At 42.0% G+C, this 26,046-nt stretch overlaps 1 protein-coding gene across 1 annotated transcript; it reads right to left on the bottom strand.

Annotated features, from left to right (window-relative positions):
• Positions 1–102: 102 nt before the first annotated feature.
• On the bottom strand, positions 103–25,618 carry CDR2 (cerebellar degeneration related protein 2). The gene is made up of 5 exons (XM_038763886.1): positions 25,415–25,618; positions 11,695–11,807; positions 3,954–4,102; positions 3,117–3,281; positions 103–2,146 (listed from the first exon to the last, which is right to left on the bottom strand). Exons 1-5 carry the CDS (start codon positions 25,491–25,493, stop codon positions 1,273–1,275), a joined length of 1,380 nt encoding a protein of 459 aa, XP_038619814.1. The 5' UTR covers positions 25,494–25,618; the 3' UTR covers positions 103–1,272.
• Positions 25,619–26,046: the final 428 nt, after the last annotated feature.

Genomic DNA, 26,046 nt, shown 5'->3' with positions numbered 1-26,046 from the left:
CTTTATCCTTCAGTAACCAGTTCTGTATTTCCTACAGTTTTCTGCATTGTCATTTGCTGTCTTGGGTGTGTGGTGTTCAAACAAAAATGAGTTGCAGGTCTCTTTTCATTTCTATAAGTAGCTTTATTTGGTTTTTAGAAAAATATTCATAATAGTTCAGAACTTCAGTTCTTTTTAAATAGCTTTAAATTACTAGTATGCAATTGCTGTGTGAGTATTCTGCCCACCAGCAGAAAAACAATACTGTTTAATAGAGAAGCAGACACAAAATTTGAGTTTTTACAACTTCTGTAAAGAGTTAAAAAAAAACCATCTACAAAAATTTTATAAGAATTGACCTAGAACTGCTGGTTTCAGCCAGCCAGCCCCAATTCAGATTAAGATAGACTCAGTACCACAGCAAATAATTTCCCCAAAGGAAAACTTGCTCATGATCTCATCCTTGATGACTCTTCCTTCCCCTGCAGTGACTGCAGTTCTTTCCCCTCTTACACGGAAAGAAGGTTAATATTAGATATTTCCTTTCCTAGGCCACCTTAAGGAAAATCACTGGAATACAGACATCCAACCCCCAGCTATTTTGTGCTGACAGACTTCTCCCTTCTATACGTTCACAGCCCATGAAAGGTTGGACAAAACTTTCCAATATATTACCTGGAACTAGGTGCTCTAAATTTTGGAACATTTAAGTTGGGGTAGACATCAAATGCATCTACCTTTTAGAGTTTTGGGTACCAAGAGGCTAAACGGAGGACTTGTAATATTCATAATGCCCAGGTCCTTGCACTCCAGAATAAACTCCCAAACTGACTCACAGAAACTAACATAATCCACCCTGGAGTCCTCTTGTAGTTTATGCTTCATCCATAATTGGGAAACCTGACGTAGATCTAACTGCACCAGCTCTGCCTGTTAACGTGTACCAGTTATTCTAGGTTTAACCCTCAGAACTTCCCCCATAGGTACATATGCCTTGAAGCTAGAAACTGGTGCACCAGCCTCTAAGCTCTGCCTTTGTCAGCAAAGCAGGCCAGCATGTCATTGACTTTTTCTAACTCCGCATCAGGCGCTCTGATCCATCTCTCCTTGCTCTTTTTACGCAAAGATGGAAGAATTAACAGGAAAGAAATTGTACATGCAATATTGGGTTTTACAGGGGCCACTGCCCAGCAGGGGAACCTATCTGCAAATACTTGTTTCCAGGGATGAGGCAGGGGAGAGTGGTTGGCTTTTTTTGTTTTGTTTTTTAGTATAAGAAGACAGACAAATCTGTTAGGAAGGAGAGGAAAGAGACTGGTATCTTGATCTCTTTTCATCTATTTCTTCCTTGGTTTTTTTAATGCAACTAAAAATCTCTTTAAAGAGAGCTTTGTATTCCGGAGGAGCCGAGGTGGTGGGGGAAGTGATGGGGTTGGTGGAAGTAGCAGACTCCGGGCTGCTGGAGGCCGGTTCAGCCTGTGAGCTCGCCCCGCTCAGGTTCTTGCTGGGGCCCCTTGAGGTCTGCACTGCCTTATGTTTCGTATCCTCTTCCTGCTGGCATTTCTTCAGCAGCTCTTCATACTTAACTTTCAGTGCACTGTACTGGGCGTCCACTTCATGCAGAAGAGAGATTCCCCTCTGCTTCACAGCCTCTGCCCTCCTGATACAAGTCTCTTCGTGGCCCTTGACAATATCACCTCCAGCTGCACTGCTCAAAATCGTTTCACTACTGCTGCGCTTCAGGGTCCTCTTTACTAGGTCTGGCCCTGCTGGGCCCATCTCCTCGAGCAGAATTTGATCGGGCTCTCTCTCAAAAGGCTCTTTGAAGGAGATGAACAACGACTCGGGCACCAGCTTCTCAACACCATTCACATATGGATTTTCCGCCTGCAACAGCTGCCGCATTTCGGCCACTTCGGCCTCCAGCTCTAGGGCCCGGGCCCGGTAAGCTTCTGCAGCTCCCAGCTGCTGCTCTAAGTCACAGTTCTCCTTCAGCACTAGCCCGTATTCCTCTTCCACGGTCACCCGCTTCTGTCGCTCTGTACTCAACTGGGCCTGCAGTGCCATCACTGTCTTTTTCAAGTTCTCATTTTCTTCCTCGTCAGGGCTTGGGTGGTTTTGCATGGAGGTGATTTTTTCTGCAAACACGTGGTCATGGACAAAGTGCCTGGGGAAGCAAAGCACAACTTGCACAATGGAGGAAAAAGGTGGGGAGGGGTGTTCCTCTGTTACCTTGGAAGAGGGAATCAATTATTTAAATTATGGGACTTCTTCGAGGTCACTGAAACCAAGGAGAACTGAGTACCTCTTTTACGGTGGCTGAGTAAATCTGCAGGATAGTTTGTTGAGCCAACACCCTGACAATGTAATGCTGCAACTAATTCCCATCCCTGGATGGACTTACTCAAAGAGGTGGGGTGACAGTTCTCTTAACCAAGGTCAAATGGACAAGTGAAATTGTAGTCTCTCCCTGTTGCCACGACCCTTTGCTAAATGACAAGTCTGCTTGAAAGTGTAAGACTCTTGGTGGCAAGGCAACACTCTTCAACCAGTAATAAAGCTTTGGAGAGCAGAATGTCAGGTAGAGACCAGTGGCATTTCAGTTGGAAATACTGCTACTCTTGTGGCTTATTCACCAAGGGAGCAACTTGGAATAAGAAGGCCAGTTTAAATATTCCACCTCAGAAAGAATGGATTTATTTGTAGAAAGCTTACCGAGGATTTCATTTTCTAATATTCTGAGTCAGTAGAACCTTTTAATTGGGAGCTGATATGATACCTTAAGAAATCTGAAATAGATTTTCCAGCTGCAAAATGAAGCCAGAACTCCCTGATGGATGTTCACAGAGGTAAAATTTCAAGGTACTGACAGTACAAAACAATCTCTGCACATTGGCATTCAGTGTGACAAATGCAGGGTCTAGTTTGGTTATGCTAGTCACTCAGTCGTACTTACTGAGTGCTTACTGTGTTCAGAGCACTGTACTGACCCCTTGGGAGGGTACAATATCCTGGTTGAAGTGCCCTGATGCCATTTCTTAATGTGCATACTTGAAAGCTATCACTTCTGCCGAATGTGCCAGGCAAGTGAAAAATTTTCCAGCCTTGAAATTTCAGCATAAGGGACAGTGTCTTACTTGCGTAGGTCATATAATTCCTTCAGGCACGAAAAGCTGCACGTCGACTTAGCTTGCTCACATCTCTCCTGACTTCCCTTGCCTCGACTTGACGTCTTCAGCTCCTCTACTTGCCTCTGGAGGTCATCAACGTGGGTTTGTAGGCATTCGATAGTCTCCGTCAGACTGGAAGGATGGGATATAAACCACTTAGCGCCTGTCACATTAAATTTAGGGCATGATCAGTGATGGTAGATTAGCACTATCCAGTCAAGCTCAGATTTCTTAATTTGAAATGTCTTCTGCTGGACCTTTTTTTTTAAATGGTAAGTCTTACGATAATAATAACGTTCGTATTTGTTAAGCGCTTATGTGCCAAGCACTGTTCTAAGCACTGGGATAGATATATTGTCATCAGGTTGTCCCACGTGGGGCTCACAGTCTTCATCCCCATTTTACAGATGAGGTAACTGGCACAGAGAAGTTAAGTGACACAGCTGACAAGCGGTGGAGCTGGGATTAGAACCCATGATTTCTGACTCCCAAGGCCAGGCTCTTTCCACTAAGCCATGCTGCTTCTCTATGTATCAAGCACTGTTCTAGGTAATTAGGCCAGATTTAGTCCCTGTTCTTCATGGGGATCACAATGTAGGATGGAGAATTGGTACTGAATCCCCATTTTGCAGTTGAGGAAACTAAGGTATAGTGAAGTGACTTGCCCAAAGTCCCAGCATACTATATCACACCACCGCAAAACCACTGTGGCAGTGCCCCTTCCTTCTAAGTATTTAAGAGTTCCCATCAGAATTTCAAATGGGTTCTCAATTGCCATTGTTGGAGGAATTGATAGAACTTTACCTCAGAATCTTATGCTGGGAGGCCTTACTGTCTGAAACAAGCTTTAGATTAGTCTCTTCCAGTTCCCTTGCTGTGATATCCAGTTGTTCATACACTTTGGCATGCTGCTCATTCATGTGCCGAAGGAGATCCACTTGCTTGGTCAAGTGCTGTAGAAGAATGACATGACTAGATTAGATACTAAACTGTAAGCACTCAATAGATAAGATTGATTAAACAGGTATGATACCGCAGTTTTATCATTACCATCGGTCATATATACAAGTGGCCATTTGTGAATGGGAGTGAACTCTGGTGGATGTACCTCCTTTGACCCTTCCCAAAACTTGTTACCTGAGAAGGAAATTCCAATTCCAGAAGAGTAACTTTATGCAAAACGATCGCTAGACACCATTTTACCTCACACACAAAAAAGCCAAACAGACCTCTCCAAATGACGCCATTATGTAGTTGGATTAAGTGTCAGCTATGAAAACCTGACTAAAGGAATTTAATTTCTCATGGACGGCAGGCACAGAAGGCCTGGATGGAGGGTCCTAGTGTGACTTAAGCCTGAAAATCCAATATTCAGGCCTTAAAGTAACCAAAAAGAAGAATCACAAAGAAACATTTCAGCTTAATGCTAAAGCCTTCCCCCCTACTCTGTTTAATTCTGTATGAAATGTTCTCTCATTAATCTGCTTCTTGTGAGAAACATACCAGGTTAGCTTTTTTAGTGGTTCTAAGAGACTTCGGAATGTTGGAGGATAAAATATTTTCAACCCAAGGGTACTGACACCATCTTTAACCTTTATCATTAAAGTCACCATAGACAACCTCTTCTATTCTTCTCAGAGAGTTGGGATATTGTAAAACAGATTAGCATACTTTCCATTTGAAACACATGCTTACTCAAGTGCTCTAAACAAAGTAAAAAATGAAATTGTGACTTGCAATTACTTCGCTAAGAAAAAAATACATATAATTATGGAATTTAAGTGCTTTCTATGAGCCACACATACTATGTGCTGGGGAAGATACAATATAAGCAGATTGGACACATTCCTTATCCCATCTATGGCTTCACAGTCTCGGGGTAGGACATACTGTATGCAGTACAATATAGAGGAAACACCACTAATGAGGAAAATTAAATAGCAGTCTTAAAAAAAAGCAATCGAACTTTGCTGCTTCTACTGGGTTTTCATAAGAAGCAAATGTAGATAAGACTGATGCAAACTTTGCAGTCTTCTGGTAAATATATTTGCAGATGTGAATTTTTTTTAAAAAAAAAAACTTACTACATTTGCAAGGCTGCCTTTGATCTTCCCAACCATACTCTCACCTCACCTGGATGTTTTATACAAAAGATCTTGGAGAATCGGCTCAGTTTTTACAGTTGAATCGACCATAGCAATTAAAGGCCACTATTAGATCTCATAATCACACTTCTCCTTTTACTTCTCCTTATCCCCTTAGACTTTTCAGTAGAGATCATAAGCTCTAGAAAAGAAGCTTAATTGTTAATTGGGTACTGTGGTCAGCTCCACAGTAACTACTGGGGAAATGCAATCACAGCTTTTTTAATTAAAGATCCTGTTCCACGCTCCAGAGAGCACACAGACTTTGCAACAGGAAAAATCTAGGAACAACCTGGTTTAGATAGCCCCTTTTTCAGTTTCATTTTCTTGTATCTGTTTCTAGTGTACTCTCTCCAGTGCACAAGGAGTTTGAGAGTAAATAATTTACAGTTTCTGCAACAAATACTCCTGCAATTATAGGTACATTGAGCCACCTTTACTGTAATCTTTAACAATACAGCTGAACCGAGAAGGTCAACCAGCAGGTTAAAAGAAGGGGAACGAGGAAGGCATGAAAGCAGTGTGGTAGCAATGCAGTCCAGGCCTGTGAGATTTACACTGTCACACAGTGTTTCTGGAGCATTCTGCCAGTCAGCCTGGAAGGATTTCAGATGAGGTGAGAAAAACAGGTCATTCCCTGCTGGTCTAGCCCTGGTGTCAAATGGTGAAGAGAGGGTTTCTGCAGGGGCCAATCCCACAGAGGTAATTGTGTGGCTCTCCTGGCCCTTCATTGATCTAGAAAGTTCTCTTTGATCAATTTCCATAGTTGTCTGCCACTTCTAGGATTGCTCTGAGTTACTCCTTGCTGTTGTTTTTGCCCAGTTTGGATAAGAAGCCACTATTAAGTGTATAATTTAGTTTCCTTCAGGCTCATTCCTTTGCAATTCCTTAAATAAAAGCTTATGTTAATCAATCATATTTAATGAGCACTTCCTCTATGCAGAGCACTCTACTAAGTCCTTGGGAAAGATTTGGAAGATATGATCTCTCCCCTTGAGCTTCCAATCTAGTTGGAGACATAGACATTAAAATAAATTTTATTTATTTCCTTCCTCTCCCTCTCGTCCCCCTCTCCATCCCCCCATCTTACCTCCTTCCCTTCCCCACAGCGCCTGTATATATGTATATATGTTTGTACAGATTTATTACTCTATTTATTTTATTTGTACATATCTATTCTATTTATTTTATTTTGTTAGTATGTTTGGTTTTGTTCTGTCTCCCCCTTTTAGACTGTGAGCCCACTGTTGGGTAGGGACTGTCTCTATATGTTGCCAATTTGTACTTCCCAAGTGCTTAGTACAGTGCTCTGCACATAGTAAGCGCTCAATAAATACGATTGATGATGATGATAAATTACAGGTGGCAACAGAGTAAAAGGATATGCATCATAAGGACCATGGAGGTGGGGGTGGAGTGAGAATCAAAGTGCTTAGAGGTTACTCCCTAAGCACGGACAACAGACAAGTGGATGGGTGATGCAGAAGGCAGGAAAAATAGGGTGAAGATATTAGAAATTAGTCTGGGAAGGCATCCTGAAGTAAATGCGGATTTAAATAGGCGGGAGGGTGGGAGCAATGGGTTGACAGCAAGAGATGAGTTTGAGGCAAAGTGTTGGGTTGCATTGGGAAAGGAATGAGGATAAGGAGGGAGAAAGCTGATGGTAAGGAATTATTTTTTGATGCAGAGATGGAAGGACAACCATTGGAGGTTTTGAGGATGGGGGAGATGTGGACAGAATGATTTCATAGAAAAATAAGGCTGCAGAGTGAAGTACGGACTGGAGAGGTTGATTGGCAGGAAAGTCAGGGAGGAGGCTGATGCAGTAGTTGAAATGGGATAGGACAAGTGCTTGGACCTGAGTGGCAGCAGTTTGGATGGAAAGGAATGTGCAGGATCTAGAGATGTTCTGAGTATACATGTGACAGTATTTGGTGACTGATTGAAAGATACAGATGAGTCAAGGATAATGCCTCAGTTGCAGGCTTGTGAGACAGGAGAATGATGATGGGGAAAGCAGTGAGAGGAGAGGGTTTGGATGGGAAGGTGAGGTGTTCTCTTCTGGACATGTTAAGTTTGTTGGGGGTTTTTTATGTTGTCCTGAGGTTTGAGCTAGAAGACTCGATCCAAAGCTGAGGAAAGCTAGGCTGTTCTTAGGGCTGTGAAGGGTCAAAACCAAGGCCTTTCGCCATCAAATGCAGACCCTTGGCTCCCTCTGTAGGACTTTACTTTTCTAAAGTAAAGTCGAACCTTTCTACAACCTGAGAACTTGAAATTTGTCACTGTGGCAAGTAAAAATTTATTTGTGCACTACCTCAGAACCCGTGACTAGTCCAATTACCCCACTTTTAGAAATTAGGAAAATAAAGCCATGATAAACTACTTAACCAATAGTACAGTAATTGTGTAGCAGACACTCTGGCTCCTGTAAGCAATACATAACACTCCCTCTAATCATCCAACTATGTTAACATAGCTACAGCTTGTTATCAGGAATTTCCAATCCAGATGCTTCCCCAGAAGAATGGCAGACAGACCAGGGAGAGGGGTGCAGTAGTGAAAGGGGTGAGAGAGAGGCTGATCGAGACACTCCTGTGACTGGATCTCTCCCTCATCTTCTTTCGCAGCTCCCCTAACCAGCTGCTGCTTCTGCTACATCTGCCAATGGTCCTGTCACTTGGGTAGTTAGACAGCAAATTGAATTTCTTGTTTCCTAAGGTGAAAAACGTTTACATGGTGCTGATGTTTAAACCTATTCACAATAAGCTAAGTTGATGGCTTTACTTAAGAAGATAAATCCCCTTACTGCATTAGACCAACTGTCCATCAAGACCGATGTTCTGTTTTCAACAGGGGCAAAACCATACTGGGAAAAATATGTTATGGTTGCCTTCCTTGCACCCAATATAATTGTTATGGATGTATTATCAAACATCCCTAAAAGACACCTTTTCCTAAATATAAATGACCACAATAGACGTAGCATAGTTTAGTGGAAAGAGCATGGGATAAGGAGTCCCTAGACTGTGTGCTCCTTGTGGGCAGGACATGTGTCTACCAACTCTAAGAGCTTAGTACTGTGCTCCCAAGAACTTAGTACAGTTCTGCACACTGAAAGTGCTCAACAAATACCATTCATTGATTGAATGAGTCAGAAGAACAGGGTTCATTCACTGAATGAGTCAGAAGAACAGGGTTCTAATTCCAGCTCTGCTACCGGCCAGCTGGATGACCTCCGGCAAGGCACTTTTCCTCTCTGGGACTCATTTTCCTTGTCTGTTAAATAGGAATACGATAAATTGTGAGCTTGGAAAGACATTGCTGGATCATACCACAGAACCTGAAGGATCTCTACAGGGATTGTGACCCTGTTGTTAGCCTGGAATGTAACTCACCTATTAGCACATAGTAAGTATTTAATAAATGTCATTAATTAAAAATAATGCTTTAAAGTACTTAATCTCCAAAGATTCTTGGGGAGCCATGTGTTACATGAAATTCCTCAGATATAGTGTTTAAGAAAGGAATTTTAAATCAACTGGAGGCAGGGGGACAAATACCAAACTGCCTTTTTTCCCTAACCACCATTTACACTACTTAACAAACAGAAAGAGGTAAACTAGTATAAGCACCTAAATTAGCATTCAGGTAGGAAGAGACTGGCCTTTTAAGTTAAGACCAATTTTTTAATACTGTATTTGGATTTTCTTCACTTTCAAGTGTCTGGCAAGCTCTCGAGCTTCATTAAATTAATCTTAGTGAACAGAATGTTCTGTAATCTTCATTGTGGCACAGGTTAAAATAGAATTTGGTGTTTCTGGCTTGGGTTTCTGAATCCAGATACTTACACAATAGCTTTTGAGGCATGTTCACAGCAAGCCATAAACCGTGCTCAGAAAGTTTATTGAGAACGGGATTATTGGGGAGCTCTGATGGATGTACTTTGAAAATAATGGCTGGGATAAAAAAGTAATAGATATTTGGGGTGCACTAATAATAATATTTGATAAGTGCTTACTATGCATCAGGTAGTGTACTAAGTTCAGGTTAGACACAGTCCCTCTCCTGCATGAGGCTCACAGTATATGTATTCCACCCTTCATGGCATTAAATTTGTTTTGGTCTCATTTGTAAGAGTCATTTTAGTCCTCTATGTTCACAGCCATTTGTTTTTGAGATGTTCCTAAATATTTATCCTGAAGTTTCTAAGTTTCTCTACCCATTCTGTATTATCACCCATGAGCCCTAGTTCTACACTGAGAAACTATTTCTTGTTTAACTCTGACAAACCTCAAAGGATGGCGCATGATCATTTTCATGACTAATACCTTTGTTAACTGGCAGGGCAAGGATTTTCAAATAACTGGGCTGCTCAGGTGGCAGTAAGAACAAGGCAGGATATGTGAAAGTACTATGCTTTTCACAGGAAACTAGAGCGTTTTGTCAAGCATCCTTTCATTACTTTGACTAACTGTTCTATACCAAATTACAAATGACCATTTCATGAAAAAGTAATTCACCAGAAATGGGAATGAATATAGCACCAAGAATATAACAAAGGCAGGGAATTATGTATTGTGCAGTTAATCCAGGAGTAGTATATGTCATAAAACCAAATTTTTTGGCTACTTTGTTTCAATTTATAAAGGTCTCAGGCTTCAGATTATCTTTGCTTCCTTGCTGGGAAACAGAAATGAGTGAAGAAGCCTTGATTTCAAATCTTCCTCTGGTACCTAATTGTTGATAACTTTGTAGCTTTCCCCTCCCCTCATGCCCCCATCCCATTTTACCTTTTAGTTACTTCTACTTTCCCCTCTTGCAATAATGTACAGGAAAATAGCAGCATGAATTCACAGGAATTCAATACCTGTTCTACTGAGGCTGTGAGCCCCATGTGGGACAGGGATTGTACCTGATTAATAATAATAATAGTATTTGTTAAACATTTACTATGTGCCAGGCACTGTTCTAAGCATTGGGGTAGATATAAACTAATCAGGTTGGACACAGTCCTTGTCCCACACAGGGCTCACAGTCTTAATCCCCATTTTACAGTTGAGGGAACTGAGGCACAGAGAAGTTACGTGATTTGCCCAAGGTCATACAGCAGACAAGTGCCGGAGCTGGGATTAGAACCCATGACATTCTGATTCCCAGGTCCATCCTCCACCCACTAGGCCATGCTGATTCTCTGATTAACTTTTAGCTACCCCAGGGTTTAGAACAGTGGTTGACACATAGTAAGTGCTTAATAACCTAAAAACAAAAAAAAAACAAACCAGAATCAAGGCCAGCTTACCCTCTGGGACACTGTGAGAGTATGGCCTCAGTGTGGTAACAGGTTCCACATCAAACTGAAGATCTATAGAACTGGAGGGCTGTCTAACCTTTTCTATTGCTGTGAGACCCAGGCACTAGCCACATCCGACTCCTTGAACAGTTCCACCAGGATCATTTACAGGCCACACTCGATATCAGACGGCAAGATGATCACAAACAATGAAGCTCTGGGACACAGTTAGTCTCCTATCATCACTGAAACTGGGTGGGACAGGTGAGAAGAAAAAGTGAGAGCAGGATACCTAAACAGCTGCTGAAGGGAGAGTTGAAATTTGGAAATTGAAAGCAAGAAGGCCAGGGGAAGAATTTTACGGAAGCGGTAAAACAAAGACTCAGACGATGCTGCATCCCAGCTGAAAAGTGGGAGTCAGTGGCTGAGGACAGACCTGTCATGGCCCACTGCCAGCAAAAAGTGAGTAGCTCTCCTTGAACAAAGACTTCACAGGGAAAGAGATAGGAGGCAAAAGAGAAAACTGCGGCAGGGGCAACAAACAGTAAGTAAAACAATGCAACAAGGGACAATCTTTTGTCTGCCCAGTGTGGTTGGGGCAGTGGCTCCTGCGTTGGCTTTTTCAGCCACATCCACATACACAGGACAATTCTATAAGACAGGTAGATGGAGTTATTATTTCTCTCTAGGGCAATGCTATCCAACCCTTTTTGGTGGGGACAATCTTAGTATACAAGGAGCAGTCTCAAGCCAGAAGTCCAAAGAGGAAGAATGCTCAACGACTCCTCTACACAGTCAGCATACTTCATCTTTGATGTGATAGGTCATGCACTGACCCCATAGAAGGGAATGAACCAGTGCTTGTCCACTGAAAATCAGAGCTACCAGTACCCCACAGATTTGGTTACGATCTTGGTGGGTTCCAAGGTCACCATCAAGAAGTAATATTACAGGGGCCCTCACCCAAGAGCCTGAAAACACCACCTATATATACTGCTTATCAAAAATGTAAAGTCTAAAAAAATAAGATTCAACCCTTTTTGTTTTCTGGACTTTAAGCAGTGTGATGGACATAAGTGGTATACACCGCTAAGAAAATAAGTGAATTCACCTCAATTTCCTGTAACTGCTCCTGATTGGTCGTGTGCATCTGCTGCAGAGATTCCTCAAGTTCTGTGTTACGGTCCAGCAACGTCTTTCCAAGCTCAGCAGCAAGCTGCAAATCTAGTAAGACAAATCATGTTTTCACTTAATTTCAGAAAAGTGCACTGATATTTTAATAAGCAACAATAATGAAAATGGTAAATGAATTTTTCTATGCCTCGTCAAATAAATCCAAATATAGGAATGTGTATATCAAATTACATATTCCACACAGTATGGACGAACCAAGACACACTGGAACAATGGCCTAGGTTGCTGGAAAGGAAGCTTGTGTTCTCTTCACAGCTCTTCCTTGGCATTACTGTTTCTACCAAGCTGTTTGGAAAATGAGCAGATTGCTCACTTCACAATATTGAGTGACTCAGTAAATTAATAATGATTATGTTACTACCACGTGATATACAAATTACTGGGCGTAGTTTTAAGAATTCTCTCACTGACATCTGGAAAATGTCCATATTTTGTAGATCTTCTATGCAACCTTTTTTTAAAGTGGTATCTGTTAAGTGCCTACTATGCACCAGGTACTGTACTAAGTACTGGGGTAGGTACAAGATAATCAGGTTGGACATAGTCCCTATCCCAAGTGGGGCTCACAATCTGAACACCCCATTTTACAGAGGAAGTAAACTGAGGCACAGAGGAGTGAAGTGATTTGCCCAAGGTCACCCAGCAGACAAGTGGAAGAGCTGGAATTAGAACCCAAATCTTCTGACTCCCAGGACCATGATCTTTCCACTAGGTTATGTGCCTTCTCACTAAGCCGCACTGCTTCTCAAGCAAGGCAAGTGAAAGGAGACAACTGGTTTAGCTTCTTCCCCAAGAACAATTTTTTCTCTTTTTCAACACACTTGATCAGAAGTCAGGTTAATCCTCCAACAACTTTCAGAGGAATCCTGAATTTGGTGATTGTAATGTAGTTAGAAAAGAAATATTATGGACTTAATCATTCCTGCTTCCAGCATCAAATTAAGTACCTCCGGGAAAGTCAAGACTTGAAATAACTAAATCCGCAGGAGAAAAAAAGGATAGGTGACTAACTCCTTCAGTCTCAACTTTTTTCTCTCCTTTTTAACCCTGCTATAACTCCAAGCTGGGGAAGCAGTGTGGCCTAAGAGAAAGGGCACAGACCTGGGAGACAGAGAACCTGGTTACTAATCCTGGTTCTGCTTCATGTGTGCTGTGAGGCCATGGGTAAGTCACTTAACTTCTCTGTGCAACAGTTATCTCATCTGTAAAATGGGGATTAAGACTGTGGGCCTTAAGTGGGACAGGGACCTCTTGTATCTACCTCAGCACCTAGTAAGCATTTAACAAATACCATAAAAAGCTAGATCAATAAAATAGGTAGTGGCTGTTCTTGGAGTATTTACATTTTATGTTAGCAGTTTACACTTCCCTCAATCACAGCTCCATATTTCAGAGTGAGAGATGCAATGATTCTTTCTTTTTCTGACTTTTCCATATTTTTCCCACTCCCTCACTATGAACAGATTTTTGTTCTCTATACCTGCACACAGATGGCATGCAGTAGTCTAGATTACCATGCATTGCTAGAGCAGTTATCTGTAGCCTCAATTTTTTTTATTTTGATCACTAATTGTAAAGATGTTTGTCTCCCCCATTGGAGAAAATGGAGACATTGGAGATCCTTAAGGATAGGATATGTGTCATTTCACTAGTCTGTACTTCTAAGTGCGTAGTACAGGGCACCATGTCAAGTAGGCAAAATAAATGCTACTACTACTATGACCACTTTTATTTAACTTATTAAAAGTTAATCTGAATGCCAAATCAGAGAGCTATAGCGAGTTAATTGGAGAGTGAATCTGAAGAACTTCCAACTAAATATCTGAATTACAACAAAATACATTCTAAAATGATTCATTCCCATAATACTGTATTAGTCAATCAATAGCACATACTGAGCACTGTGCTACACACTTGGTAGTCCACAATAGAAGCAAAATTTGAAGTGGAAGACAGGTCGACAAATTATTTACAAATAGTGGGAGCAGGAGAGAGAACAGAGCTATGACTGATAGTGGCCGGAGAATGGAAAGATTAGTGGATGAATAAATGAAAGATATGTAAATTGATCTAAGACCAATCCCTTTCTAACAAGGGGTTGTGTTCTTAAAGAACCTCATATTAAGGAGAAATGATATTGTACCTGTCTTGCCATGGTCATGTATAACAATCATTTCTCCTGACAATTTGCTGGAAGAACATTCCCATACTCATCAATAGTACTCTTTTCAAAACCCATAATTAAAACACACTTTGGTGGAACTGACTGTGTTAAATTGTACTAAGTACTAAGGATTGCTTTATTTAGTGCTAAGGTTAGCTTTTGGGTAGATGCAACATGGAAATGTTGAAATTAATTGGGGATGAGTTCTCGGAGGAGGTGCTAAATAATACTGTGCTCACATAGATCCCTTCTTTTAAAAAAATCTCAAAGCATGTAAGAGATCTATATCAAAATATCCCTATGAGTAAGGAGTGAAGTATTTTTTAGGAGAGGAAATTGAGGTTCAGGGAGGTAAATTTACTTGTCTATGGTCACAGGGTGAGTCGGGGCAAAGCAGAGACCAAAGCCAATAATACCTGTCTCCCTGTTCTTCACTTCATTACCCATACTTTATATTACTTTTCATCTAAGGAAAGGCAAACAATCCTTTAGTATAAAAGATGTCTACTTAACACAGCTTTGTTTGAAGTCAAATCTACAGATTTACTTACCTTTACTCTCAGCTTGTTTTGTGGATGAAGTAATGAATCTGAAATCAAGAATTTGATTTTTTTTGCCAGTGACTCAGTTGGTAACCTCAGGAAAGTTTATATAACTGTTTCTCCATCACTACTTGCCACCTAACAGTGCTTGTTAAATTCTCTAAGCTCCTTTGACAAAAGATGTTTCAGAAAGGGAATAGTGGGTAGTGTGCATGCATAAACCCACACAGTTGCCCCCACATACATATTGAAGCTACAGCCTGACAGCATTTCTTAGGCATTCCTTAAAAACCCCTCCTTCCTGTCTCTCTGCCTGTTTGTAACACAATACATAGGCCTCCCCACTGTGAATGGCCAGAGGCAAAAGCAAAGATTTTCTAAATTCCCACCAAAACTCGAACCCAGTCTTTCCCAGAACCAACCTCTAAATTGAAATTAAAATCTCCCAAGTACTGGTCTAAATTACGGGATTGACTACAATACTTAGCAACCCAGGTATGTTTTAAACAAACTTTCCTGTTTTCACAAATGATGAAAGTTACAGAACCCTTCAACACTGAAAGCAAATAAAACAGTACCTAAGTTATGTGCTTATCACAAGCTGCATTTCTAGTTATACAAGGTTCCTGATTGGTAGTCACATGATATATGGTCTTGCAGCAAATTTGGGATAATTTTTGATAAGGTAAATCCCATACCAATGCATATTCTCTGGATGAAGTGTGCCCCCTCCCCCCCGCCACACCCCCATTCCATCCATATAGTCACCCTATGAAGCAGGAAATGAGTACATTTGTTAGTTCATGTAAAGTTTTGCACACAAAAATCGTTGTTTTCCTCTTAAGGTCTGACTTGCTGAACCAAAAGGTGGTGGTTGGCATTCTTTTTAAATACCAGAAACTGGCAATTGGCCCAATAAACTTTTCTATGAGACGGGAGGAAACATGGGGATATGAAGTGTCTGCTGTACTTTTCAAGCACTTAACCACTCAGTAAGCGTTCCATAAATACCATTTCTATTACTACTACCACCACCTTGATTTACATTTCAATTACTGTAAAGGTGAAAAGTAGACAGCTTGTGAAAGTAGAGTGGAGTAGTTACTGGGCTTGTTTCTTATGCTTCTCCTGTTTTTCCCAAGTTCTTGGTACAGCTCATGATATACAGTAGGTGCTCAATAAATATAATAATAATAATAATAATAATAATAATAATAATGACATTTGTTAAGTGCTTACTTTGTGCAAAGCACTAAGTGCTGGGAGGGATACAAGGTGATCACGTTGTCCCACATAGAGCTCACAGTTTTCATCCCCATTTTACAGATGAGGTAACTGAGGCACAGAGAAGTTAAGTGACTAGCGCAAAGTCACACAGCTGACAAATGGCGGAGCCGGGATTAGAACCCATGACCTCTGGCTCCCAAGTCCGTGCTCTTCCCACTGAGCCACGCTGCTTCTCAATATCATTATTACTATTAACCTTTACATTTCAAATCAACAATGTGGTTTTCTGTTCCTACCCTGGAAACTCATCACACAACAGGGATTTGTAAGGAAGAATTAGCAAAGTAGTGATGTTTTTATGTGTTTGTGAAAACCCAGTAAAGTATTTCACAAATCAGCAATGTTAAACTTTTCTCCCTAGGGCTTTCCATCCTGCACAGCTCTACCGTTCAGCTCTGTCCCTAGTTATCCCTCTTACATACAAACATCTCTTACCCTCATTCCACACATAGAAAAGACATCCACATATAGCAATGGGCTGGTAAGATCCCAAAATACATTTTACGGTAAAATAAACTTTTCAGCAAAAGACTATGAAGTTGTTTAAAGCCCACCGTTGTTATACTTCTTACATTAAAAGGGAAAACCAGAGTCCCTTTAGTTAGCTCATTGATGAAAGAACATAATACTTGTACATCAGCCAGCATTGTAGCTCTGTTGCTCAAACGTGAGAACTGAAAGCTTTTCCACTTGCAAAGTAAAACAGACATCACTTGGTGCAACTCCCTCTGCCAGCATTACTATAATTGGGAAAGAAAAAAAATCCAACGTAAACATTTGGAAAAATCTTGACGTTAGTTTTACTGACTCACCTACTACAGCGATTCAGCAAGCAAGACCTACAATAAAACTAGACCTATATTTTCAACTTCAAGCAAAGTACTAGATAGAAATCTTATATAAGAATGAAACATAGGTACGCTAGCCAATGTAGGTAGAGATTTAGTTCTCTAACGTGCTGTTGAAACTTGAATTCTTACTCCGAGCTTGCACAATAACCTAGGTATCTTGGCAGCTGCACTTACACGAAAATCCAGAGCACTAAAGCCTTGTTCTGAAAGGCACATTTCAAAGGGAAAGCCATCATTAACCAGTATAGGAGGCTCCAGTTCCAGCAAGGCTCTTACTCAAACAGATCACTGTCAGTATTCTTACCACTCTACTTAGCCCTCCGACAAAAGACAGAACCCTGCATCAAAGCATTCATCTGAAAGCAGAGCATCTCATTTCTATGCTTGCAGGCAGCCACACATGAAAAAAAGCCTCTTTGACCAACACTATGACTCTAATGAGGGATGATGTTGCAGACTGATGTCTCTGTTTCTGAGGTTAGTGTATTTATTAAAAATAATGAAATCCCCTATGGCCGGGCCTATTGGAAAACTCGGCTCCTCCACTTGTCTGCTCTGTGACCTTGGGTAGGTCACTTAGCCTCTCTGTACCTCAGTTGTTACCTCATCTGTAAAATGGGGATTAAGACTGTGAGCCCCAAGTGGGATGTGGACTGTGTCCAATCTGATTAGCTTGTATCTACGCCAGCGCTTACTACAGTGCTCTGCACACAGTAAATACTGAATAAATACAATTGACTGACATAGTAAGCAGTTAACAAATACTATAATAAAATGTCTAAGATGGTTATAGGCAATACATTTCGTTGCTTTAAGTATTGCCTTATGATTTTCTCTCCATAGCTAAGAATTTTAAAGAAATAATCTGGGTTGGCGGTGGGGAGAAAGATTTGCTGACTTTTTTTAAACCAAAGATTTAAGGCAATGTTGCTACCTTGCCTAACCAACTTGCTGAGCAATACTGTCTCGCACTGAACTCCACAGGAACTGTTCAACCAGCTAAGAGACACTTGCCCATTTTCACTCTACTCACACACTCTATGAAATACAACTAGAGACTTCTGAAACATTACACTAAAAGAATTGGAAAATCACAAGAGAAGTTCTTAACAGCATAAGTTCATTACCGTTTAGTGATCCTGGGGCAAAGACACTACCTAACATTTGCTCCACACTTCCATCTTTTATAGACCTTTTATTTTGCAATTTATGAATACGGAAATTGCGTCCTCTATCTCTGAGGTAGATACCATTATTATACTAGCTTTGGACTAAATGGGCACAGAAAATTCACCATGATATGAGTTGCTTTTATATCACAGAACAGAAAACCAAACCCATACTACTATCATCAATTATTGATCATCCTAAACTCTATCTCTCATGCACACATGGAAGAGCATGACAGAGCACTTAGGTACTGAGTAAACAGATATCCGCGTGTAATCAAGGTGCAGCATACAAACGCTAATCATGTATTTATGAATAAAAAAAGTGGCCTCTGATCATAGGCTATTATTGTAAAAAACTCTTAAGGGTTTTCTTATTGAGCCTACTGAACAAAAAAAATTGGTGGAAAGCCTATAATTTGATTAATATCTTCACGGGCTAAGTAATAAAACAATATCAAATGTGTTTGGGGTGTAAATAATTTTGTAGTAGCGTAATGCAGTTATTACTAACTTGGACCACACAACTGTTTTGCTCAATCCAGGACCATCTCTATATGTTGCCGACTTGTACTTCCCAAGCGCTTAGTACAGTGGTCTGCACACAGTAAACGCTCAATAAATACGACTGAATGAATATCACTGATTAAATGGTGGGAAACTACTACGGTGACATGAATCTTCAAGGCACTCACTAGTTTGGAAGTACTGTTCCCAGAGGAGAGATGAGAACTGTTTTCTCTAAGTTTGAAATGCTCAAAATTCCTAAACCCGATCAAAGCAGCCTATTCCACATATTTCAAAAATATTTTACCGTTTTCACATATTCAATGGCATGGTTTTCTTACAGATTCCGGTCACGAATGATAGGTTTTATCACTGATTCATTCCAAACCACCCAAAATATATGAATTCCCATCCTACAATTCTTGAAAATAAGCCTATTAATATTAAACAGTTCACCTATTCCATTTAAAAGTCGTAATGAAGTAATGCTAAATTTGGGGGTTCAAATTATTCCAAAATAATTTCTCTGGGTTTAAATGTGGGAGGATCGGGCCCCGCCATAGAAGGGGTAAGGGAAGAAAGACATCTGTTTAACCTTCCAAATAGCTGAACACATTCTGCTTTGAGCTACCCAAGTAAAAGAGAGAAGCAGCATAGCTCAGTGGAAAGAGCACGGGCTTTGGAGTCAGAGGTCATGGGTTCGAATTCCGGCTCCACCACTTGTCAGCTGTGTGACTTTGGGCAAGTCACAACTTCTCTGTGCCTCAGTTCCCTCATCTGTAAAATGGGGATTAAGACTGTGAGCCCCCTGTGGGACAACCTGATTGCCTTGTAACCTCCCCAGCACTTAGAACAGTGCTTTGCATATAGTAAGCGCTTAATAAATGCTATCATTATTATTATTATTGTTAAAAGGGATTAAACACCAAACGGATATTTTAATTTCCACTAAGCATTTAAAATGGTATTTTAACCAGATTACTGGAAGAGGAGGAATACGACTGCATACAAGGAGGCAAGGAAACGGTATGGAGTGCGGGGTCCCCGACAGTAACAGAGAAAGGAGTTGTTTGGGGGAAATTCGTTTTCCTGGAGGGGGTGGTGGAAAGCCTCCCAGGAGACTGCTGTGGTTTAGATCATTTATTTCGGATGTTTATTGTGGGCAGCCACATTTTGGGAGGGTCACGCATATGGAGTCATAGACGTTGGGCGAAGGGGAGAAACACCGGCCTCCCGGCCCACTCCTGGAGCTCCGCATCCTCCCCGTCCTCCCTTCAAGGCCCTACTGAGAGCTCACCTCCTCCAGGAGGCCTTCCCAGACTGAGCCCCTTCCTTCCTCTCCCCATCGTCCCCCTCTCCATCCCCACCATCTTACCCCCTTCCCTTCCCCACAGCACCTGTATATATGTTTGTACATATTTATTACTCTATTTATTTTACTTGTACTTATCTATTTTATTTATTTTATTTTGTTAGTATGTTTGGTTTTGTTCTCTGTCTCCCCCCTCTAGACTGTGAGCCCATTGTTGGGTAGGGACTGTCTGTATATCATCATCAATCGTATTTATTGAGCGCTTACTGTGTGCAGAGCACTGTACTAAGCGCTTGGGAATTACAAATTGGCAACATATAGAGACAGTCCCTACCCAACAGTGGGCTCACAGTCTAAAAGCAGCGTGAGAAGCTGCTGAGAAGCAGCGTGGCTCAGTGGAAAGAGCCCGGGCTTTGGAGTCAGAGGTCTTGGGTTTGAATCCTGGCTTCGCCACGTGTCTGCTGTGTGACCTTGGGCAAGTCACTTCACTTCTCTGAGCCTCAGTTACCTCATCTGTAAAATGGGGACTGACTGTGAGCCCCACGTGGGACAACCTGATCACGTTGTATCCCCCCCAGCGCTTAGAACAGTGCTCTGCACATAGTAAGCGCTTAACAAATGCCATCATTATTATTATTATTATTATTATTATTAAAAGGTGGGCTCACAGTCTAAAAGTCTATATGTTGCCAACTTGGACTTCCCAAGTGCTTAGTACAGTGCTCTGCATACAATAAGCACTCAATAAATACGATTGATTGATTGGGGGTCCCGACAGTAACAAAGAAAGGAGTTGTTTGGGGGAAATTCGTTTTCCTGGAGGCGGCGGTGGAAAGCCTCCCAAGGAGACTGCTGTGGTTTAGATCATTTATTTCGGATGTTTATTGTGGGCAGCCACATTTTGGGAGGGTCACTAATACAGAGTCATAGACGTTGGGCGAAGGGGAGAAACAGTGGCCTCCAGGCCCGCTCCTGGAGCTCCGCATCCTCCTGACCGATTGATCCGGCCACACCCGATCGATACCGACGAGGGAAGAAACAATGAAACCATCATCTGTATCTGTACATCATCACCTGTATATATGTATGTACATATTTATTACTCTATTTTACTTGTACTATATAAGTATGTACATATTTATTACTCTACTTATTTATTTTACTTGTACCTATTCTATTTATTTTATTTTGTTAGTATGTTTGGTTTTGTTCTCTGTCTCCCCCTTCTAAACTGTGAGCCCACTGTTGGGTAGGGACCGTCTCTATATGTTACCAGCTTGTACTTCCCAAGCGCTTAGTACAGTGCTCTGTACACAGTAAGCGCTCAATAAATACGATTGATTGATTGAGAAATACCCCAGGTCGATTGATCCGGCCACACCCGATCGATATCAATGAGGGAAGAAACAATGAAACCATCATCTGTATCTGTACATCATCACCTGTATATATTCATGTACATATTGATTACTCTATTTTACTTGTACCTATCTGCTCTATTTATTTTATTTTGTTACGATTGATTGATTGAGAAATACCCCAGGTCGATTGATCCGGCCACACCCGATCGATATCAGCGAGGGAAGAAACAATGAAACCATCATCTGTATCTGTACATCATCACCTGTATATATTCATGTACATATTGATTACTCTATTTTACCTGTACCTATCTGCTCTATTTATTTTAGTTTGTTAGTATGTTTGGTTTTGTTCTCTGTCTCCCCCTTCTAGACTGTGAGCCCGCCGTTGGGTGGGACTGTCTCTAGATGTTGCCAGCTTGTACTTCCCAAGCGCTTGGTCCAGTGCTCTGCACACAGTGAGCGCTCAATAAATACGATTGATTGATTGAGAAATACCCCTGGTCGATTGATCCGGCCACACCCGATCGATATCGACGAGGGAAGAAACAATGAAACCATCATCTGTATCTGTACATCATCACCTGTATATATGCATGTACATATTGATTACTCTATTTTACTTGTACCTATCTGCTCTATTTTATTTTGTTAGTATGTTCGGTTTTGTTTTCTGTCTCCCGCTTCTAGACTGTGAGCCCACTGTTGGGTAGGGACCGTCTCTATATGTTACCAGCTTGTACTTCCCAAGCGCTTAGTACAGTGCTCTGTACACAGTGAGCGCTCAATAAATACGATTGATTGATTGAGAAATACCCCAGGTCGATTGATCCGGCCACACCCGATCGATATCAGCGAGGGAAGAAACAATGAAACCATCATCTGTATCTGTACATCATCACCTGTATATATTCATGTACATATTGATTACTCTATTTTACTTGTACCTATCTGCTCTATTTATTTTATTTTGTTAGTATGTTTGGTTTTGTTCTCCATCTCCCCCTTTTAGACTGTGAGCCCGCCGTTGGGTAGGGACTGTCGCTATATGTTGCCAGCTTGTACTTCCCAAGTGCTTGGTCCAGTGCTCTGTACACAGTGAGCGCTCAATAAATACGATTGATTGACTGAGAAATACCCCTGGTCGATTGATCCGGCCACACCCGATCGATATTGACGAGGGAAGAAACAATGAAACCATCATCTGTATCTGTACATCATCACCTGTATATATGCATGTACATATTGATTACTCTATTTTACTTGTACCTATCTGCTCTATTTTATTTTGTTAGTATGTTCGGTTTTGTTTTCTGTCTCCCGCTTCTAGACTGTGAGCCCACTGTTGGGTAGGGACTGTCTCTATATGTTGCCAGCTTGTACTTCCCAAGCGCTTAGTCCAGTGCTCTGCACACAGTGAGCGCTCAATAAATACGATTTATTGATTGAGAAATACCCCTGATCGATTGATCCGGCCACACCCGATCAATATCAATGAGGGAAGAAACAATGAAACCATCATCTGTATCTGTACATCATCACCTGTATATATGTATGTACATATTGATTACTCTATTTTACCTGTACCTATCTGCTCTATTTATTTTATTTTGTTAGTATGTTTTGTTCTCTGTCTCCCCCTTCTAAACTGTGAGCCCACTGTTGGGTAGGGACCGTCTCTACATGTTGCCAGCTTGTACTTCCCAAGCGCTTGGTCCAGTGCTCTGCACACAGTGAGCGCTCAATAAATACGATTGATTGATTGAGAAATACCCCAGGTCGATTGATCCGGCCACACCCGATCGATATCAACGAGGGAAGAAACAATGAAACCATCATCTGTATCTGTATATCATCACCTGTATATATGCATGTACATATTGATTACTCTATTTTACTTGTACCTATATGCTCTATTTATTTTATTTTGTTAGTATGTTTGGTTTTGTTCTCTGTCTCCCCCTTCTAGACTGTGAGCCCACCGTTGGGTGGGACTGTCTCTAGATGTTGCCAGCTTGTACTTCCCAAGCGCTTGGTCCAGTGCTCTGCACACAGTGAGCGCTCAATAAATACGATTGATTGATTGAAAAATGCCCCTGGTCGATTGATCCGGCCACACCCGATCGATATCAACGAGGGAAGAAACAATGAAACCATCATCTGTATCTGTATATCATCACCTGTATATACGCATGTACATATTGATTACTCTATTTTACTTGTACCTATATGCTCTATTTATTTTATTTTGTTAGTATGTTTGGTTTTGTTCTCTGTCTCCCCCTTCTAGACTGTGAGCCCACCGTTGGGTGGGACTGTCTCTAGATGTTGCCAGCTTGTACTTCCCAAGCGCTTGGTCCAGTGCTCTGCACACAGTGAGCGCTCAATAAATACGATTGATTGATTGAAAAATGCCCCTGGTCGATTGATCCGGCCACACCCGATCGATATCAACGAGGGAAGAAACAATGAAACCATCATCTCCGAGCAGCCGCGTCGGGAGGCCGGGAGTGGGACTAGGGAGAAACCCCGGAGCACCTTCTCGGAAAGAAGAAGGAGGCGGCGGCTCCTGCCCCGCCCAGATTCCGATTCTTCTTTCTTTTCATCAATCAATCAATCAATCAATCGTATTTATTGAGCGCTTACTGTGTGCAGAGCACTGTACTAAGCGCTTGCACTGTACTAAGCGCTTCCCAGCACGCCCGGTCCCAGGAGTCCCCTCCCGCCCGGCCAGTCAATCAATCAATCAATCAATCGATCGTATTTATTGAGCGCTTACTGTGTGCAGGGCACTGTACTAGGCGCTTGGGAAGTACAAGTTGGCAACATAGAGAGACAGTCCCTAGTCCCTACCCAACAGTGGGCTCACAGTCCAAAAGGGGGAGACAGAACAAAGCCAAACATACTAACAAAATAAAATAAATAGAATAGATATGTACAATAAATAGAGTAATATGTACAAACATATATACAGGCAATCAATCAATCGTATTTATTGAGCGCTTACTGTATGCAGAGCACTGGACTACGCGCTTGGGAAGTCCAAGTTGGCAACATATAGAGACGGTCCCTACCCAACAGTGGGCTCACAGTCTAAAAGGGGGAGACGGAGAACAAAACCAAACATACTAACAAAATAAAATAAATAGAATAGATATGTACAATAAATAGAGTAATAAATATGTACATGCATATATACAGTCAATCAATCAATCGTATTTAGTGAGCGCTTACTGTGTGCAGAGCACTGTACTAAGCGCTTGGGCAGTCCAAGCTGGCAACATATAGAGACAGTCCCTACCCAACAGTGGGCTCACAGTCTAAAAAGGGGAGACAGAGAACAAAACCAAACATACTAACAAAATAAATAGAATAGATATGTACAATAAATAGAGTAATAAATATATACATACATATATACAGTCAATCAATCGTATTTACTGAGCGCTTACTGTGTGCAGAGCACTGGACTAAGCGCTTGGGCAGTCTAAGTTGGCAACATATAGAGACAGTCCCTACCCAACAGTGGGCTCACAGTCTAAAAGGGGGGAGACAGAGAACAAAACCAAACATACTAACAAAGTAAAATAAATAGAATAGATATGTACAATAAATAAATAGAGCAATAAATATGTACATACATATATACAATCAATCAATCGTATTTACTGAGCGCTTACTTGTGCAGAGCACTGTGCTAAGCGCTCCCCTCCCCCGCACCTTACCTCCTTCCCTTCCCCACAGCACCTGTATATATATATCTGTACATATTTATTACTCTATTTATTTATTTTACTTGTACCTATCTGTTCTATTTATTTTATTTTGCTAGTATGTTTGGTTTTGTTCTCCGTCTCCCCCTCTAGACTGTGAGCCCACTGTTGGGTAGGGACTGTCTCTCGATGTTGCCAGCTTGGACTTCCCAAGCGCTCGGTCCAGTGCTCCGCACACAGTAAGCGCTCAATCAATCAATCAATCAATCAATCAATCGTATTTATTGAGCGCTTACTATGTGCAGAGCACTGTACTAAGCGCTTGGGAAGTACAAATTGGCATCACATAGAGACAGTCCCTACCCAACAGTGGGCTCACAGTCTAAAAGGGGGAGACAGAGAACAGAACCAAACATACCAACAAAATAAGTAGGATAGAAATGTACAAGTAAAATAAATAAATAAATAAATAAATAGAGTAATAAATATGTACAACAATAAATACGATTGATTGATTGCTATAGAGGCAGTCCCGACCCAACAGCGGGCTCACAGTCTAAAAGGGGGAGACGGAGAACAAAACCAAACATACTAACAAAATAAAATAGATATGTACAAGTAGAATAAATAGATATATATATAAACATATATACAGGTGCTGTGGGGAAGGGAAGGAGGTGAGATGGGGGGGATGGAGAGGGCTGTTCGCCCCGTCCGCTTCCCCCGCTCACCTTCCTGCAGGTCCTGCTGATCGTACCACGGCTCCTCGTCCCGCAACTCGAACTCCTCCACCAGGCTGTCGGTCAGCATCCCGGCGGGCTCCTCCCGGGCCCCCGGCTCCCCGCCCTCGCCCTCGTCCGCGGCCGCCGCCACCGTCGCGGCCGCCGCCTGGCAGGGAGCCGGGATCGGGATCGGGATCGGGAAAGGGATCGGGATCGGGATGGGGCGCTGCCGGCTCCCCGCTCCCAACGTGGCACTCCCCACCCGGCCGGGAGTGTTTCAAACCCCCAGCCACCCCTCCGCCAATCCCCGTCCGCGGCCTCGTCGAAGGGCGGGAGCCCCAGCCAATCGCGGCGCGGGACGGCTGTTGCCCCCGCCCGTCCCGCCTCGATCGGACCAATGAACGCGCGGGAGGTTGCAAGGCGAGAAAGAGCCCCCGGGCCGGAGAGCGGTCGGCGCATGCGCGGGTGAGGGCGGGCATCCCAACCGGCGGGGAGCGAGGCCTGCTCTTCTCGTCCGCACCTCAGCGAGGTACCCATAAAAATAATGCTAATAGTATTTGTTAGTAATGATAATGATGGCAGGATGCGTGTCCCAGTGGAAAGAGCCCGGGCTTCGGAGTCCCAGGTTCGAATCCCGGCTC

This window comes from Tachyglossus aculeatus, chromosome 21 (assembly GCF_015852505.1).
Source record: "Tachyglossus aculeatus isolate mTacAcu1 chromosome 21, mTacAcu1.pri, whole genome shotgun sequence".
In the NCBI taxonomy this organism is placed as follows: domain Eukaryota; kingdom Metazoa; phylum Chordata; class Mammalia; order Monotremata; family Tachyglossidae; genus Tachyglossus; species Tachyglossus aculeatus.
Note: the sequence above shows the minus strand (reverse complement) of the source record. Positions and strands in the feature narration are given on the sequence as shown.